The 19,300-nt window shown below is 45.3% G+C and overlaps 1 protein-coding gene across 1 annotated transcript; it reads left to right on the plus strand.

The window, feature by feature from the left end:
• Positions 1 to 786: 786 nt before the first annotated feature.
• Positions 787 to 9,011, plus strand: LOC118720856 (speedy protein E4-like). The gene is made up of 6 exons (XM_036441218.2): positions 787 to 1,039; positions 1,533 to 1,733; positions 2,365 to 2,423; positions 2,611 to 2,696; positions 8,465 to 8,636; positions 8,805 to 9,011. The coding sequence occupies exons 1-6, from the start codon at positions 787 to 789 to the stop codon at positions 9,009 to 9,011; spliced, it is 978 nt and encodes a 325-aa protein (XP_036297111.2).
• Positions 9,012 to 19,300: the final 10,289 nt, after the last annotated feature.

Genomic DNA, 19,300 nt, shown 5'->3' on the forward strand with positions numbered 1-19,300 from the left:
ATCCAAGCCCATGATGATCTGATCATATGAATTCCCAGTTTCATATTTTCATATTTTCTCTTCTTTTTATTATATACCTCACCTAAAAACTTAAACTGACCTCAGGAGCATTTGAGTTGTTCTCTAAATTTTTATTTTAAAAATGATGAAAAATTCATTCTGTCTATATGCTGGCAATAAAAAACATTTTTCAGTCTGAGCTGCTCAGCCATCCCAAATAAATTTTGTGGTTTGAGTCTTGGATGCTACAAAAATCAGTAACTTGGGAAAATAATACATGTACAGTTTCCTAGAATTTTAGGTTCTCACAAAGTCTCTTAGACTAAAACATGTCTGGGGCTATATGTTACCTCCAAACAGAGGCCTGACCATCGTGTCTATAATCATCCAGCTTTGGCAAATGAAGTGTTTTAAAGAAACTTTATCATTTGACAGTTCATTGTACATGGGGTCTTTTTTACACACGTATCTCATTCTTGTAAGGTCTGAGCATTTCTCCTTCCCCTAATTGTCCTCGTGATCTCCCTCTCCCACCAGACTAAGCTCTGAAATAGGAATGGGAAAGGAGAGATTGAGGCCTATTTCAAGTTCAGAATGGAGAGAACATTCTGAACTTGGCATCTCCTAGGGAGGGGTAAAGAGTGATGCTGCCACAGAGGATGGTGCTGGAGGCTGGACAGAGGCTGTTGGGTCAGTGGCAGGAGGTATGGTTGGCCCTGATTTCCAGGAGCAGTGCACACATGGCAGTTACATGGGTTTGGATCCTTCCAGCTGTTGGAATGACCGATGACATCAGAGGCTTCCGATCTTCCTGATTGGAAGGACCAAATTCCATGGTGCTTGGCAACGGAGGTGGGCAACAGCATCTTCTCCAACAATTTGAACAGATCAAAGTCTAGGTGTCCTGAAAGGGAAGATTTGGGAGAAATCATGGCCAACTGTGGCCCAAGTTTCCAGCGTGAGAACCAGAGACCACAGCCTAGGTGCTCAGGGTGCCCCCTGGAGGTGAGAGTAGTTGAAGTCGTCCCAGGACCATCAGGTGAGGAGACTGAGGGCAGAGGGATTGGAGAAGGCTGATCATTAAGGAAGGGGGACCTGAGGCGGCTGGGGGGGAGGGGGGGGCCGAAAGAGAGATTCAGAAATCCTGGGTCTAGAGGAGAGCACAGGGGCTGGGGACAAGGAAATCCCCATGAAAGGACAGCCTGGGAAGCTAGGAAGGAGGCGAGGAGAAGAGAGCCAAGGGTGAGAGCAGGGAAGGGAGGAAGCAGTGGAGGGTTCCTCTTTTTCCCCTCCAGTGGGAGAAATTATCACCAACAAGGAAGGGTTCTGAGGGCAGAGATATAGAACAATAGATGAACAGAAAGGTGGAAAGATGGCTGAGGAGCCCAGTAGTCTGAGACTGGAGAGAACGGACGGGTTTGTGTTTGGGGGTGGGGTCGGTAAATAGGGTGGAGTGGAGGAGGGGGTTATGTGACCGGTAGCTGAATTCCAGGGGCACATGCTGTGTACTGTAGCCTGGTTCCTTTACTCAGGCCCCTGTGCTGAGGGCAGTGCCCCGCCCCAATCCGCTAGCCGGAAGAGGAAGAGGGCGTGGCCCACAGAGGAGGAGCCTGCCTCTGGGGCTCAGGACTTCTGGGTGGTGGAGTCCCTGTGTGGGCTCAAGATGAAGTTGAAGAGACGGCGGGTGTCTTCAGTGCGACCAGAGCACCATCAGGCCTTCACCAGGCTGCTGGGTAGGAAGGGACCCCAGAGAGCACCCTCCAATCCTTCTCTTTACAAAGGGCGTTCCTGTAACGACTCTTTCCCAACAGAGAGCAGTTCCCTGCCCGTTAGTGAGCTCCCTCTCCCACGAGGGCTCGTGTCCATCACTCAGGGGGCACGTAGAGAGAATGGAGGACTAGGCTACACCTGAGAGGGTCTGCACTGGGATCAGGCAGCTCGGTTTCAACTGCATCCTCTGCGACTTCTCAGCCCTGACCGGCCTTCTGAGTCTAAACACCGTCATCTGTGTACGAGGGCACAACAAGGCCTCCTTCCCACCCTGAGGGCGCTGTCCGTGGACGATGGCCATGGCACTGGCAGGGGTACATCCATGCATGTGGGTGGATTATTTAAGCTCTGAATCTTGCAGATATGTGACTGACACCCCACCTGTCAGTCGCCCAAGACTGGGTGGGTAAGGTCCAGGGGTCACCACTGCTTCCTTGCCCCAGGACAATCTCCTCTATTCCTCTTCCTACTGGCCTCTGCCTTGGCCACTCTCATGAAATTCCCCAGGAGGGCCATGGCTCTGCTCTGGGCCCTGGAACGCTCCCATGGCAACCCTGTTGCTTTTCCCAAGCTCACATCTGCCCTCTTTCACAGAGGACCCTGTCATTAAGAGATTCCTGGCCTGGGACACAAACCTGAGGCTCTCTGACAAGGTAAGAAGTATTCCTGCTCTGCCATCTATCCTGGGGCAGGGAAAGCCTTCTGAGCCCATGTTGTCTCTCCAAACTGAGGCCTTGTCACCCTCCCCTTCGGGGACTAGGGGTCTCCTGCAGTGTGGACGGGCAGACCCACCTCAGCCCTGCTCCTCCGGATCCTTTACATTTGTTCTCTTTCTGTCAGTATCTCCTGTCCATGGTGGTCGCTTATTTCAGCCGCGTGGGCCTCTTCTCCTGGCAGTACCAGCGAATTCATTTCTTCCTGGCCCTGTGAGTACCTTGCTTATTCCCATCAGTCAGTATTCATATGCTGGGGAGATGAAGGGAGAGGAATTGCGTCTCTGACCTTTTGTCTATTTTTTTTTTTTAATTTTTGTTATCACCCAGGTATATTTTTCCCATTGATTTTCTAGAGAGAATGGAAGAAAGGGGGAGAGGTGGAGAGAGAGAAACATCAATGTGAGAGAGACACACCCATTGGTTGACTCTCACAGGAGCCTCAACCAGGGCAAGGAACTGAACCCGCAACTAAGGTAGGTGCCCTTGACCGGAATGGACCTCAACACCCTTCAGCTGAGGCTCTAATCACAGAGCTAACCAGCTAAGCCCTTTCATCTATTTTTATTACCTGCTTGTACTGTTTCGTCTAGGTATAAAAATGATAGAGTTGTATTACAGGATTTTTTATACTGTACTTTGCAAAAGCCAACAACCCTAATGTCAGTTAAAATAAAACACAAAAGCTTCATAAAGAATTGATACCATTTCAGTTTGCCCCAAACAAATAGGCATGGGACTAGCCATTTCTAACTCTCTCTCCTCCCCCTACCTCCCCCCCACCCCCATAACCATGCCAAATGTAAAATAGTCTTACTCCTCAATACAGGCCCTCACTAAACAACACAGATCTAGCTCTGGACGATGTCCGACTGAGTTGGTAGGAGTGTTGTCCCCTAAACCAAAAAGTCAAGGGTTTGATTTCCAGTCAGGGCAAATAAACAGGTTTCAGATTCAATTCCCAGCCCCAGCTGGGATGCATAAAGGAGGCAGTTTCTCTCTCTCTCTCTTTCTCTCTCTGTGTCCCTCCCTCCCTTCTCATCTCTCTAAAAATCAATGAAAATATTTCAGATGAGGATTAAGAAAAAAAAGTATTAAATAACACATCTATTGTAACATACTACCCAGGGTTGTTTCTTACAAATATCCCTGAATATCTTTCAAAAACACAAATTTAACCACATCACCAATCACCCCAAGAATTTCGCTTGCTAATTTTCTTCTAAATCAAGGCCAAAGTGTTCAGCTTTAATTCAGCTGTCTCTAGGGTCTCCATCAATACCACTCTGATATTCCATTCTTTGTTTCACTGCTCTTCTAAACACCTTTGCCTGTTTTCTTAATATTGCTTTCTGTCTAGGTATTATTTACACATATGTATCTGAAAAAAAGATGTATTCTTTTATTGATTCAAACAAAATATATTCAGATAACTTCTATATTTCTATATCCCAGTAGTTTGTTGTTCAAACTGTATTACAATGTGATATCTTGGATTACAATGACTTCTCTTCTTTCCCTTTCTCCTTCCCCAATCCCATTAAACTAGATAACTCTTGTCAAACTACCAATGGCTTCTTCTCTTTTTTTCCATTTTTTATTAAGGTATTATATGTGTACATTTCTTATCATTGCCTCCCCCCCCGCCCCCGCACCCATACATGCCCTCCCTCCCCAGAGCTTTTCGTCCATTGGTTTTGCTTATATGCATGCATACAAGTCCTCCAGTTGATCTCTTATCTCCCCCATATCTCCCTACCCTCCCTGCTGTAATTTGACAGTCTGTTTGCTGCTTTACTGTCTCTGTATCTATCTTTTTGTTCAACAGTTTATAATGTTCTTTATTATCCATAAATGAGTGAGATCATGTGGTGTTTTTCTTTCATTGACTGGCTTATTTAACTCAGCATAATGTTATCCAGTTCCATCCAGGTTGCTGCAAAAGATAAGAATTTCTTCTTTTGCCAAAACCGGTTTGGCTCAGTGGATAGAGCTTCGGCCTGCGGACTCGAGGGTCCCCGGTTCAATTCCGGTCAAGGGCATGTACCCGGTAGGGGGTGTGCAAGAGGCAGCTGGTGAATGTTTCTCTCATCGATGTTTCTGATTTTCTATCCCTCTCCCTTCCTCTCTGTGAAAAATCAATAAAATATATTTTTTTAAAAAGAAGAAAAAAAGAATTCCTTCTTTTTTATGGTAGCATAGTACTCCATTGGGTAGATGTACCATAGTTTTTGGATCCAATCATTTGCTGACAGGCACCTAGGCTGTTTCCAAATCCTAGCTATTGTAAATTGTGCTGCTATGAACATAGGGGTGCATATATCCTTTCTGATTGGTGTTTCTAGTTTCTTAGGATATATTCCTAGGAGTGGGATTACTGGGTCAAATGGGGGTTCCATTTTCAGTTTTTTGAGGAAACTCCGTACTGTTCTCCACTGTGGTTGCACCAGTCTGCATTCCTACCAGCAGTGCACGAGGGTTCCTTTTTCTCCACATCCTCACTAACACTTGTCATTTGTTGATGATAGCCGTTCTGACAGGTGTGAGATGGTACCGAATTGTCATTTTCATTTGCATCTCTCAGATAATTGACTTTGAGCATGTTTTCATGTGCCTTTTGGCCTTCCTTCTGTCTTCATTTGAAAAGATTCTATTAGGTCCATTGCCCATTTTTTAATTGGATCATTTATCTTCCTTTTATTAAGTTGTATAAGCTGTCTGTAGATGTTGGAGATTAAACCTTTATCAGTAATAACATTTGCAAATATGTTCTCCCATACAGTGGGCTTTCTTGTTGTTTTGTTGATGGTTTCTTTTGCTGTGCAAAAGCTTTTTATTTTGATGTAGACCCATTTGTTTATTTCCTCTTTAGCTTCCATTGCCATAGGGGCAGTATCAGTGAAGAAGTTCTTTCCACATATGTCTGAGATTTTGCTGCCTGTGGATTCCTCTAGTATTTTTATGGTTTCCCGTCTTATGTTTAAGTCCTGTATCCATTTTGAGTTTATTTTTGTGTATGGTGTAAGTTGGTGATCTAGTTTTATTTTTTTCCCATGTATCTGTCCAATTTTCCCAACACCATTTATTGAAGAGACTGTCTTGACTCCATTGTATGTTCATGCTTCTTTTGTCAAATATTAATTGAGTATAGAGGTTTGGGTCGGTATCCAGATTCTCTATTCTATTCCATTGATCTATATGTCTATTCTTGTGTCAGTACCAAGCTGTTTTGAGAACAATGGCTTTGTAATACAGCTTGAAATCTGGTATTGAGATCCTTCCTACTTTGTTCTTCTTTCTCAGGATTGCTGTGGCTATTCGGGGTCTTTTTTTGTTCCAGATGAATTTTTGGAGAGTTCTTTCTAGTTCTGTGAAATATGCCATTGGTATTTTAATGGAGAGTGAGTTGAACCTATAAATTGTTTTGGGAAGTATGGACATTTTAATGATGTTGATTCTACCAATCCACGAAGATGGTATGTTCTTCCATCTGTTTACATCTTCCTCTATCTCTTTTTTTAGTGTCCTATAGCTTTCCACGTATAAGTCTTTTACCTCCTTAGTTAAGTTTATTCCTAGGTATCTCAATTTTTTTGGTGCAATGGTAAATGGGATTGATTTTTTAGTCTCTTTTTCTGTAAGTTCACTATTGGTGTATAGAAATGCCATAGATTTCTTGGCGTTAATTTTGTATCCTGCTACATTGCTGAATCCATTTATTATGTCTATTAGTGTTTTGATGGAGTCTTTTGGGTTTTTTATGTACAATATCATGTCATCTGCGAATAAGAGTTTTACCTCTTCTTTTCCAATTTAGATGCCTTTTATTTCTTCTTCCTGTCTAATTGCGATGGCTAATACTTTCAGTACTATGTCAAACAGGAGTGGTGAGAGTGGGAATCCCTGTCTAGTTCCTGTTCTTAGAGGGAATGGTTTTAGTATTTGCCCATTGAGTATGATGTTGGCTGTGGGTTTATCATATATAGATTTTATTATGTTGTGGTATGATCCTTCTATTCCCACCTTGTTGAGAGTTTTTATCAGGAAAGGGTGTTAGATTTTATCAAATGCTTTTTCTGCATCAATTGATATGACTATATGATTTTTATCTCTCAATTTGTTTATGTGATGTATCACATTTATTGATTTGCAGGTATTGTACCATCCTTGCATTCCCGGAATAAATCCTACTTGGTCATGGTGTATGATCTTTCTGATGTACTGCTGGAGCCAATTTGCTAGAATTTTGGCATCTATGTTATTGAGGGATATTGGCCTGTAATTCTCTTTCATTGTGCTGTCTTTATCTGGTTTAGGTATTAGGATGATGCTGGCTTCTTAGAAGGAGCTTGGAAGTGTTCCTTCCTCTTGAATTTTTTTTGAAAAGTCTGAGGAATATAGGTTTTAGTTCTTCCTTGAATGAGTTTGGTAAAACTCTCCTGTGAAGTTGGCTGGCCCCGGGCTTTTGTTTGCTGGAAGCTTTTTTATGACTGCTTCAATTTCTTCCATAGTTACTGGCCTATTGAGCTGTTTAGATTCTTCCTGATTGAGTTTTGGAAGGTTATATTTTTCTAGAATATGTCCATTTCCTCCAGGTTGTCCAGTTTGTTGGACTAGAGTTGTTCCTAGTATTTTGTAACAGTCCTTTGTATTTTGGCAGGGTCTGTTGTTATTTCACTTCTTTCATTTCTGATTTTGTTTATTTGGGTCTTCTCTCTTTGTTTCTTGGTGAGCCTGGCTAGAGGTTCACCAATCTTGTTTATCTTTTCAAAGAACCAGCTCTTGGTTTTGTTGATCTTTTGTTTTGTTTCTTTGTTCTCTATATCATTTATCTCCGCTCTGATTTTTATTATTTCCTTCCTTCTGCTTACACTGGGCTTTTCTTGTTGCTCTTTTTCTAACTCTTTGAGTTGTAGGGTTAGGTAGTTTATTGTCATTTTTCCTTGTTTTTTTGCAGTAGGCTTGTAGAGCTATGAACTTCCCTCTCAAGACTGCTTTTGCTGTGTCCCATAGATTTTGGATTGTTGTGTTTTCATTGTCATTTGTTGCCAGGATGTTTTTTATTTCTTCCTTGATCTCTTTGGTAACCCAGTCATTGTTTAATAGCATGCTGTTTAGTCTCCATGTGTTTTATTTCTTTGGATTATTTTTATTGTAGTTGATTTCTAGTTTTATACCACTATGATCTGAGAAGATGCTTGATATGATTTCTATCTTCTTGAATTTGAAGAGACTTTGCCTATGTTCCAACATGTGGTCTATCTTTGAAAATGACCCATGTGCACTTGAGAAGAATGTATATTATGTGGCTTTGGGGTAAATTGTTCTGAAGATGTCAATTAATTCCATCTGGTCTAGTGAGTCATTTAGGATTGATGTTTCTGTGCTGATTACCAATAGCTTCTTAAAATACTCCTCACAGGGTTGGTTTTGTTGTGTGTTTTTTTTAATTTGCAAATGTTCATGTTATATTGAGTTTGTAAGATAATCAGTTTTCTACTTGACTGTGAGAAAAAGCATTCATTCATTCATTCATTCATTCATTCATTCATTCTGTGCAACCTTGTACAGTCCATCTCATGTGCCAGGGAATTTGAGGATGGGAAGAGAATTTAAAAGTGCTGTTGAGTTAATGGGCTGTAAATCACTTGGTAGGAAAGTGATGAAGATGGAAATGGGCGGGTCGGCCCCTGCCCACGGAGCTGTGTGGGCACTGACCCTATAGGAGGCAGGTGTGGACACACCCTATGGGTGAAGGGAAGGACCCACTTCCCCATTCAATTTTATTTTCATCATCAAGGCCTGAGAGGTACCCTCAGTCCCGCTCAGCTGCCTGGTGCCTGGGTGGCCCTCAGAGACACAGATAGGGCCCTTTAGGGCCTGGGTGAGGAGGACCCAGCCTGTGTGCTTTCCGGGTAGCTGACCAGAGACAGGGTCCTTCCTGCCCTGCTCCTGACGGGCAACCTAATGTCCTTCCTCAGCTACCTGGCCCTGGACATGGAAGAGAATTACCATGCCCCTAAAGAGGCCATCTTGTCCTTCCTCTATGGGGAGAACAGCCGCTCCCAGCGCCCCTTGTTCCACAAACAGCGATTCCAGTTCTTCTGCTCCATGGGCATGAGGGCAATGGTCACACAAGAAGAGTGTGAAGAGGTAGGTGGGCTGTGGGATTGGGGAGGGGGGCCAGATGGGGAAGACCGGGGACCGTGGGGGATCGGTTTGGGCACTTGGGGATGACAAAGAATTGGAGGCTGGGCCAGGGACGGGGTGGGGTCCACCTGGAGAGTCATCATCTTCTCGGGGGGCTGTTTGTCCTTCCAGATCCAGGCTTTTGATCCAGAGCTCTGGGTGTGGGGGCGAGATCGCGCCCTCCTTTCCGAGGCCACCAAGCCTAAGGAAGGTCCGAAGGAAGGCGGGTCTGTGTCCTCACAGGTACAGAGGGAAGGGTTTGTTGTCTCTTTAAGAAATCCCAGGAATCCAATGGCTGGACCCACGCTCATCGTCCCCCTCCCCATCACCAGGCACTGACTCAGCTCCCAGCCAGAGCTCACTCACAGCACCTCAGTGGGATGTGTGGGGGCTAGACCTCCAGATTTGATGGAATCATTTTAAACAGAGCAATTGGGTCCAAATAAGAGCTTTATTGAAATGTTGAGTTTTGTGAAAAGTGAGTAAGTTTCCAGGTATTTTTTTTCCATATATTGTGCCTTTCCGTTGTTCACTCACTTGGGCCTTTCATCCCTCAGGAACGCCAACTATAGGGACTTTCTGCAGTGAAATCAACAATAGGATATCAGATGGAACAGTCTCTATATAAAGATCAATAGGTAAATCCTGAGTAGCTATGTTTCCATCCAAGTTTACATGCAATCAAATCGTCTATGGCCAGATCACCGTTTGTTCGTCATTTCCCCCGGCTCACCAATCTCTCCCCTTACACCATTACTCGTCTCCCCTCAAGTTTACGGTCAAGGAAGTTTGTCAGAATGAACTAAGGTTGAAAAATACTGGCTCTGCCATGGCTTCCTCTGATCAACACATGGAAGTTAAGATTGTGGCAGAGGATTAAGTTTTGGCTAAAATCTTGTGACCTAGCTATCTTAGCCCATTCTGGCCATTATAGCAAAATACCACAGCGGATGGCTGATCAACAACAGACATTTAGACATTTATTCTCACAGCTCTGGAGGCTGGAAGGCTGAGGTCAGTGCTGGCACAGTGGGTTCTGATGACGACCGTCTTCTGTGCCTCAGATGCCAACATGTCACCATGTCCTTACACAGGGGGAGGGGCGAGGCATCACTCTGGGGTGTCTCCTAAGGGCAGACAATAAGCTCATTCTTAGGGGCCCCATCCAGTGACCTAACCACCTCCCAAAGGCCCCCACCTCCTATCGCCATCACTTCAGGGGTTATGCATTTGGGGGACACAAACACTCACACCATAACACTAGCCTCATTCAGACTTGATATGATGGTTAATCATCAGGATCCAGGGGTAGGAGCAGGGATGGGGCACCTGGGTTCATGGTCTGTGGTGCTGACATGGCAGTGATGTTTGCAGTGTGGCTGGGAGTTTAGATGTAAAGAAGCACAAGAGGACCAAGGTGTGAGTGAGAGAGAGCAGCTCTCTCCCTAAGTGTGCTACCCCCGGACAGAGTCACCTGGAGTCCTGGCTATACAGCAGCTTGCTGGGTATATTAAGGGATGTTTGTACTCAGGGTCTTCAAAGTCCAAGCATCACACTTGGAAACAGTGGTTCCGGAGTGGGGTTGAAGGGGGGACTGGAGATAAAATGGGGCCTATAGGTGAGTCTGAACTTCGTTAGAACCACCTGGGGATTTAATCTTTACATGTGGAGAGCTGCCCACTTGGAATGTGACGTCCTGTCTCCTCCTCTTACCTCCAGATCGCTGAGCCCCGGGCACACTCCACTTTTCTGCAGGAAGTCAATCCAGATGCTCAGGACAGACCGGAGGAAGGGAAACACCATCCAGAAGAGCCCAGAAAGATCTCCAGCAAGCTCGATAGCTCTGTCTGTCCCTAAGAGCACTTCTAGGAGTCTGCAGGAGGGCAATAAGGAACTAGGGTTCTTTCAGATTCCATCCTTTCCTAAGGCTCCATCCAAAATTTCACATTGCTTACCTCAAATCTCCCCTGAGGTAGAAGCTACAGGTCCCACATTTTCTACACCTGGGAGCAACAGTTCAGAGCCATCTGATCTGAAGTTGGTGTTTGGGGTCTCAGACCAGGAGGGAAATACTTTAAAGTATAAAATTAGAGCCCTAAGTTTGTGAGAGCTGAATGTATGCCATGCATTTTATCAGTTTGTTTAGAAAATGTTGCCCATAGGTTTGTTATATTTATTCTCATATTTAATATTTATATACTTATGTTAGGTAGCTTTGCAATAGTTGCAGTTTTAAAGACACACTGTTCCTACAATGTTTTTAATGAGTATTATAGCTGGTATACATTTGTCAATATAATTTTGTCTACATTTTCAAGAGAGGTGTTTGGGGTTTTTTTTTGTTTATTATATTTATGTAATATCAGTTATCTTATAGCGAGATGGGTAGTTCTCCCATATTCTTATAAATATAAGTTTTTATTTTTTGGTCTTTATTAGTGAATTGTGAGAATTCAGGTGTAATTTTTTACCTTGCCAGGGTGACATGTGTGTATGTTAATTTAGATCATTAAAGAGCACAGAGCAATGCATCGCTTGAGTAAATACAATAAAGATGAATTCTTACCTTCCGATGTGTGGTCCTGTCAGTTTGACTAGCCTGCTCACTGTTAAGTGATAATGTCGCTTTATGGCTTTGTGATTAATCAACCAAATTTCTTAACTCTGAGAAATAATCCTGAATTGTTTCCACGTATTAGAATGCACTATCTAGAGGCATTTAAACATCATTATCCACACAAAAATGCCTAATATATTAAATATTGGCCAATTTAGGCTGTTAACTAAAACAGAGCAAAAAATTCTTCTGCTCAGAAATGCCTTGAACAGGAGAAACCAAGATGGCGACATAGGTAAACACCTAAACTGCTGCCTTGCACAACAATTTCAAAACTACAACTAAAAGACAGAACCGACACCATCCAGAACCACAGGAAAACTGACTAAATGGAAATTCTACAACTAGAAGGAAAGAGAAAAGCACACAGAGAATCAGAGGAGCTACAAAGGACTGAAGTACAAGTGCGCAGAGAGGAAAGGTGGCTGTCATTTTCTGGCGGGAGTGGTAAGGAAGCCCTGACTATACTGAACCTCAGTTCCAACTGCACTGAACCCCAGTTCCAGGCAAAATGGGAAGAGTCTGGACTGATAGGTAGAGAGAAAGGCAAACGAAGACTCGGAGACTTGAGAAGCTGCGTCAGGCAGGGGACTGGAGACACACGTGCACAAGTGCAAGCAAAGACTGACTGCTGAGATTGCTGCTAGTTTTCTATAGTGGAAGGGAGTCAGAAGCTCCTCACTGAACTGAACCCCAGTTCCAACTGCACTGAACCCCAGTTCCGGACGAGCTTGGGGGAATCTGGACTGTCAGGTGGAAACTCAGGGGAGTTGCAGAAGGTGCACGCAAGGGCAGGGCTGACGGGAAGCCAAGACTGTCTGCTCAGTCCTGAGACTCCGTCCCATCCAAGCTGAGCACAGAGGGTTTTGCAATTTTGCAAGTCTGGTCCTATAAGGCTGTCTCCAACACAGGTCTCCCGGTGTAGACACAGCTGATACACATAGTCAATTAACCTGGAGGTCAATTCCTCCCAGTGATACCCACAATAATCAAGACTTAACTACAACAAGGCTGTTCACACAGACCACAAAGGGGTGCACCAAGAGTGTCCACCTCAGGTGACTGGGGAATCTGAGCCACTGGGCCGTATAGGAAACCTAGCACACAAAGCTACCCTACCAACTCAGGGAAGCAGCGAAAATGCAGAGACAAAGTAATAAATCACAAATGAAAGAAATGGAGGAAAATAAATGACTGCATATAGAATTCAAAGCCATGGTTATAAGGTTTTTCAAGAATTTCCTAGAAAAGGCTGATAAATTTAGCCAGACCCTCAAGGATATGAAAAAGGACCAATTAGAAATTAAACATACACTGACTAAATAAAAAATATTATACAGAGACCCAACAGCAGACTAGAGGAAAACAAGAATCAAGTCAAAGATTTGAAATACAAAGGAGCAAAAAACACTCAATTGGAAAAGAAAAAAGAATCCAAAAATTTGAATATAGTGTAAGAAGCCTCTGGGACAACTTCAAGTGTACCAACATAAGAATTATGGGGGTGCCAGAAGAAGAGAGAGAGCAAGGTACTGAAAACCTATTTGAAGAAATGACGACAGAAAACTTCCCCCACTTGGTGAAAAAAAATAGACTTACAAGTCCAGAAAGCACATAGAACCCCAAACAAAAGAAATCCAAAGAGAACCACACCAAGACACATCATAATTAAAATGCCAAGAGCAAGCCGAAACCGGTTTGGCTCAATGGATAGAGTGTCGGCTTGGGGACTGAAGGGTCCCGGGTTCGATTCCAGTCAAGGGCATGTACTGTGGTTGTGGGCACATCCCCAGTAGGGGGTGCAAGAGGCAGCTGATCGATGACTCTCTCTCATCGATGTTTCTAACTCTCTATCTCTCTCCCTTCCTCTCTGTACAAAATCAATAAAATATATTTTTTTAAAAAATGCCAAGAGCAAAAGGCAAAGAGAGAATATTGAAAGCAGCAAAAGAAAAACAGTTAATTACTTACAAGGGAGCACCCATAGGACTGTCAGATGAGTTCTATACAAAAGCTATGTGGGCCAGATGGGAGTGGCAAAAAATATTCAAAGTGATGAATAGCAAAAACCTACAACCAAGATTACTCTACCCAGCAAAGTTATCATTCAGAATAGAAGGTCCGATAAAGAGCTTCACAGATAAGAAAAAGCTAAAGGAGTTCATCACCACCAAACTAGTATTATATGAAATGCTGAAAGGTATTCTTTAAGAAGAGGAAGAAGAAAATAGTAAAGATAAAAATTATGAACAAATACATATCTATCAATAAGTAAATCTAAAAATTAAGTGAATTAAAAATCTAAGAAACAGAATAAATTGATGAATATAACAGAATCAGGAGCATAGAAAGGGAGTGGACTAATAATTCTCAGGGGAAAAGAAGAATGAAAAAGAAATCGTACACCTATGGATGAGGACAGTGGGGGGAGGTAAGGGCAGAGAGTGGGGTAGGAACGGGATGGAGGGGAGCTATGGGGGGGAAAGGAGAAACTATTGTAATAATCTGAACAATAAGGATTTAATAAATTTAAAAAAAATGCCTTGAACATGTCCTCTAAAGCCCACACCGCCTTTTTTGCATTATAATTCATCAGGTGTTCCTGGGAAGTCACTGGCATTCCAGAAAGCGGTTTATCAGTTCTCTTCTGATGGTCTTTGCTAAAAAATGAAGAGCAGCCCGGCTGGCGTGGCTCGGTGGTTGAGCATCGACCTACGACACAGGGGTCACGGTTTGATTTCAGGTTAGGGCACATGCCCAGGTTCGGGGCTCCATCCCCAGTAGGGGGCATGTGGGAGTCAGCTGATCAGTGATCCTTTCATCAGTGATGTTTCTATCTCTCTCTCCCTCTCTGAAATCAACAAAAATATATTTTAAAAATAGAACGGTCTCTGTATATCGCTTTGAGAAGCTTGTAAAGCACGCGTGTTTGAGGAGGGAGCTGCTGGAGAAAGATGCCTTCTTTGCAGGTCACAAGACCATTTCCAGAAGGTGCCTCTTCGGCCCTTACAGTCACGTTCAGCTGTGACGTCTGTAACACCCGGGACACCACTGTCACAGAAGGCATTCTCCCCGTAAGTGGAGAGCACACTTCAGTCTGTCCCGTTGGATACTTAGATGTTAAATCTACATCCTAAGACTCTTAACTGGATGTTGAGGACAAATGAGAACACAGGATCTGATCACCACGCATACAACACGAGTGCAATTCCCACCAGATAAGGCCATTCTGCAGAGAGCATCAGGCCTGAGTTCTGTTTGAGCTTTCTCAGGGTTCCATTTCATCACTTTCAAAAAGTGAAAGTTTAGACCATTGCACATCCCTGATGAGGTGAGTGAGAAAGGGAGAGAGAGACATCTTACATGTTTTCTTAGGATTAAAATTGAGCGTGGGCCCGATGGTCATCGTGGCACCTTTTGGAATTGCTGGGTTAGTGATGTGACAGATAATGAGGAAAACAAATGTGGAGCCTGGTAACTGAGCTCGGGGACCGCCCTGTGCAGAGAACACGGGGTCTGCATACAGCACCGCACTTGCACGTGCTCTGCTCTCTCAGGAGTGCAGCCCCCGCCACGCCATCCCCTCCTCGCCGCGGGAGAACACCCTTCGCCCGCATCAGTTCTGACAGGGCTTCAGAACGGACGGTTTGCTTTAAAAACTCACAGCTTCGGTTTCCTTTTCTGTTTTTTAGACGTATTTTCATCTGGAGGAAATCAGACTTGTTAACTGCTGGTAGGTTCCTGGGTCCTTTTAGAGTGAACAGTATTGGCAGGAATCATGGCTAAGGCACTTGTAGGGGGTTGAGCTGGAAGAACCGGCCTATCCCACTATTTACTAGCTGTGCAGCAAGGGGCAACCTGCTTAAAACTGCTGCGTAGGCTCCTTCCCGGCCCCATAAGATGGGGGAAGTAACAGTGTCTACCTGAAGACGTAACTGTGAGGATGACATGGATTAAAATATCAAATAAGGCAACTAGTCCTCGGCACACCTTAGGCAGTATTATTACTAATGCATGGGTCGTGGTGGGGGCTGCAGGGGGTGGGGGTATCAGCTGTAGCGGGTAGAAGCAAGCTTGCTCTCGAATCCCAGGAAGCTTCTAGCAAGACGCTCCCAAACCACTGGGAGAACAGAGGCTTGGCTGGACCATCTTCACTTCTCATCGCTCCCTTCCTGCCATCTGCTCCCACCTTTTTAAAGGTTTTTTAAAGAGCAATTGTAGAGTCATAGCAGAATTTAGAGAAGCACAGACATGTTCCACACTCGCTACCCCCGCACATGCATAGCCTCCCCCATCACCGACTTTCCCGCCAGAGGAGGATGTTTGTCACACCTGGTGAGTCTACATCGACACAGCACTCACCCAGAGCCTGGTTCGCATCGGGTTCATGCTTGGTGCGGCACATCACGTGGGTTTGGACAAATGCCTAATGACTTGTACCCACCAATATGGCCGTTTCCCTGCCCTACAGTCCTCTGGGCTCTGCCTATCCGGCCCTCCCACCCGAGCCCTGGCTGGCACGCTCCTTTCACTGCCTCCTAGCTTTGCTTTTTCTAGAAGAGCACCTAGTTGGTATGCAGCCTCTCTATTTTATTCCTCGCCTGAGGATATGTTTATTGATTTCAGGGAGAGAGAGAAACACCACTGGGCTGCCTCCTGTATGCACCTCGACTCGATCAAGCCCCAATCTCTTTGGTGTACCGGACAATGTTCCAGCCGAGCCTCCGGGCCGGGCAGGGGTGGAGCCTTTTAGACTCGCTTCTTTCAATTCGTTACCTGCATTTACAGCTCCTCCACGTCTTCTCGTTTACCGTATTTTTCGGACCATAAGACGCACCAGTTTTTAGAGAAGGGAAATGAAGAAAAAAAGATTCTGAAACAAATAGTGTCCTAAAATATTTTATGTGCATTAAAACCCAACATCACAGTCATAAACACATGTAATCAACCCTGTAAAGTAAACAGCAGCATTTAGAACCATTTTAGAGCCGGGCAAGCACACAGAGACCACACAGAGCCGGGCAAGTAAAAAAACTTTTTTTTAAAGTATATGTGTAGGCTATATTTGGACCATAAGACGCAGGGACTTTTTCCCCCCACTTCTGGGGGGGGAAAAGTGCGTCTTATGGTCCGAAAAATACGGTACCTGATTTAGAGCTCAATATATTCTGTTGCCGGGATGTGCCAGTTACCCATTCACCCGCGGAAGGGCATCTGGCTTGCTTCTAAGCCCTGGCGGTTGTGAATGACGCTGGACACATCCACGACCAGGTGTTCACGTGGACATACGTCTTCAGCTTCTCTGGGTAAACCCCAAGGCGTGGAAGGCTGGGTCCCGCGGGAGGGGGTGTTCAGTCGCTGCTCTTCAGTGCGGCACTGCCTCTCATGGCCCGGCGCTCATCCCACTCCTGCCAGCTCTCAGAGGAGGGCCGACGGCAAGGTGAGGCGCAAGCACCCCGGTGCCCGCGCCCCTCCATGGAGCTCTGGGCGTGCTCACGCTGGTTCACGTCCATTCGCCTCTGCTTAGGCCTGCGCTCTGCTACCTGTGCTTTGTGGAGCGGGACACGTGTGTGTGTGTGTGTGTGTGTGTGTGTGTGTGTGTGTGTGAAGCTGCGATTCACTTTGTATCAGAAAACACTTGGTAGACAATTTTAAAGTCCATTTAAATTTTGGATTGTGTTTCTACTGAGTTCTGTTTTTTAAATAAATTTTATGATTTTTTTTTTTTTTTTTATTTTTTACAGAGAGAAAGGGAGAGTTAGAAAACCATTGATGAGAAAGAAACATGGATCTGCACACCTCCTAAGAATGTGCCCACAACCAAGGTACATGCCCTTGGCCAGAATTGAACCTGGGACCTTTCAGTCCACAGGCCCACACTCTATCCACTGAGCCAAACCTGCCAGGGCTTTTTGTTTGTTTAGTTAAACCAACATTTGCTCAGAGAGCCGAATTCACCAATGCAAATAATGAGATCATCCAGTCCCACCCCCGTTTTAGTCATTTTTAATTAAGGCTAAAGACAGACTTAACAATATTGAGACAACAAATATTTGAAGAGACACACTTCTTAGGCACTACTGTCCTTAAATGCACTAATAGTGGGCACAATAGAGTATCCAGATAAGAGTATTTTAATCAAACTGTCTTGTGTACTTCCCTGCGTTCATTATTAATCACTCATCTGCTGTAAGAAGCTTTGTGATCCAGCAGGACTTTACACTAGCTGGGAGACACCAGTCACATGAGAACACATCAGCCCATTTGCATTCATTCATGCATTCATTTCATAATTGTCTGAACTCCACATACATGTTGTGGAGATGCATAAAGGTTTTAGTTTAGCTGGATCAAATTTTGTTTCTTCCTCTGTGTGGCAGAGGGTTCCAGTAATGTCAACCTCCCACCTTGATGAGTTTACTAAATTGTTAAGAAAACAAGACAAACATGTAAAGCGACATATTAACACAGAGGCCGCGATTCTGTCTCAAGAGAGAGACAGACAAGGAATGGGAGGTCACGGCTCAGGAACGTGGCAACCCCAGGCCATGGCTGGAAGAGGCCTGGGAATCCCATTAGCACCAGCGCCAACAACTGGGGATTGAAGGCAGGTGAGCAAGCACTGAGCTGGTGACACACATCTCCTGGCCACAAGCCCGCCCTGTGTCCACAGGCTGGCAGTGGACAAGGCGCTGAAGCCCAGGCGCTGTCAGAGGACTGAGTGAGCCTGCTGTGTCAAGCAGGTGCCCGAGACAGGTGTGTGGCGGGTAACTCCAGGGAGATAAGCTGGCGGTTGTAAGACAGACGTGTAACCAGTGGGAAGAGCAGGCATGTGTGGCATGGGCAGCTGCACCTGCCCAGCAGACGTAAGGACGAGTGCACTGGTATAAGACCGGACAGGGGCACAGGCTGGCAGCACTTCCCCCTGAAGAGCAGATGTTTCAGAGCCATGGTCCCCGGCCCAAAGGCCCACTGAGGAGCCAACCAGGCTCTGCTCCTCAGGGTAACCCTCCTCATAGGACAGAAAAGGACCCAACTGGGCACCCCACATCCCCTGGTTTAGGAAGGACAGCCCAGCAGTGTCCCTGTCTTCCTCAGGGAAGGGAGACAGGGGAGAAGGCACCCTGTACTCCCGCTGTGAGTGTTTCCCTTGGGTTCTCCAAGGTCACAGACACACTGCTTCCTCGGTGTCAGCTTCTGAGAATGGACTAGAGAGCTTGGCCGGGTGGCTCAGTGGTTGAGTGTTAACCTATAAGCCAGGAAGCCATGGTTTGATTCCTGGTCAGCGCACATGCCTAGGTTGCAGGCTTGATCTCCAGTCGGGGGAATACAGGAGACAGCCGATTGATAATTCTCTCTGATCATTGATGTTTCTATCTCTCTGTGCCCCTCCCATCCTCTCCGAAATAAATAAAAATAGTTTTTTTAAATGGACTAGAAGATGCTACTTTTGGAAAATGAGCTGAGAGAGCAGAGGTCCAAAATCCTGGGTGTTTGGTGAAGTGTAGTAACTGGGAGATCTGAAGAACTGGGTGAGGAATTCAAGCATTGGGCAGAGAATGGGCCAGGCAGAGGGACAGTGCAGTCAGCAGTTCCGACAGAGGCAACACGGGCCCTGGAGTGCAGACGGCGCAAAGGTGGCCGGCCAGAGGGGCCATCCCCAGGGCCAGGCATTCCCCTGCCTCTGGCTTCTGACAAAGACGACACATGCACCCAGTCCGGCTGGGTGGGGAGCAGGGGAACCAGCACAGAGCGGGCGTGGAGCCGGACGATCCAAGGCCACCTCCCCAGCAGACACAGAGGAAGAGAAAGGAGAAGGGCTGTTACCAACAAGGAGAAGCCAAGGGCAAAGCAGCTTTGGCATCAGAAGCAAGAGGACAATCAGAAGAAAGCTTTGCAATCACTGGCTGGAAAGCAAAGCAGCCCGGCTGAGAAAGAGAAAGCCAGAGACAGGTTCCTGGAATTTACTCTCACCTCCTTCAAGAAACCATCCTGATCCCAGTGAAGTCCC

This window comes from Pipistrellus kuhlii, unplaced genomic scaffold (assembly GCF_014108245.1).
Source record: "Pipistrellus kuhlii isolate mPipKuh1 unplaced genomic scaffold, mPipKuh1.p scaffold_m20_p_17, whole genome shotgun sequence".
Taxonomy (NCBI): Eukaryota; Metazoa; Chordata; class Mammalia; order Chiroptera; family Vespertilionidae; genus Pipistrellus; species Pipistrellus kuhlii.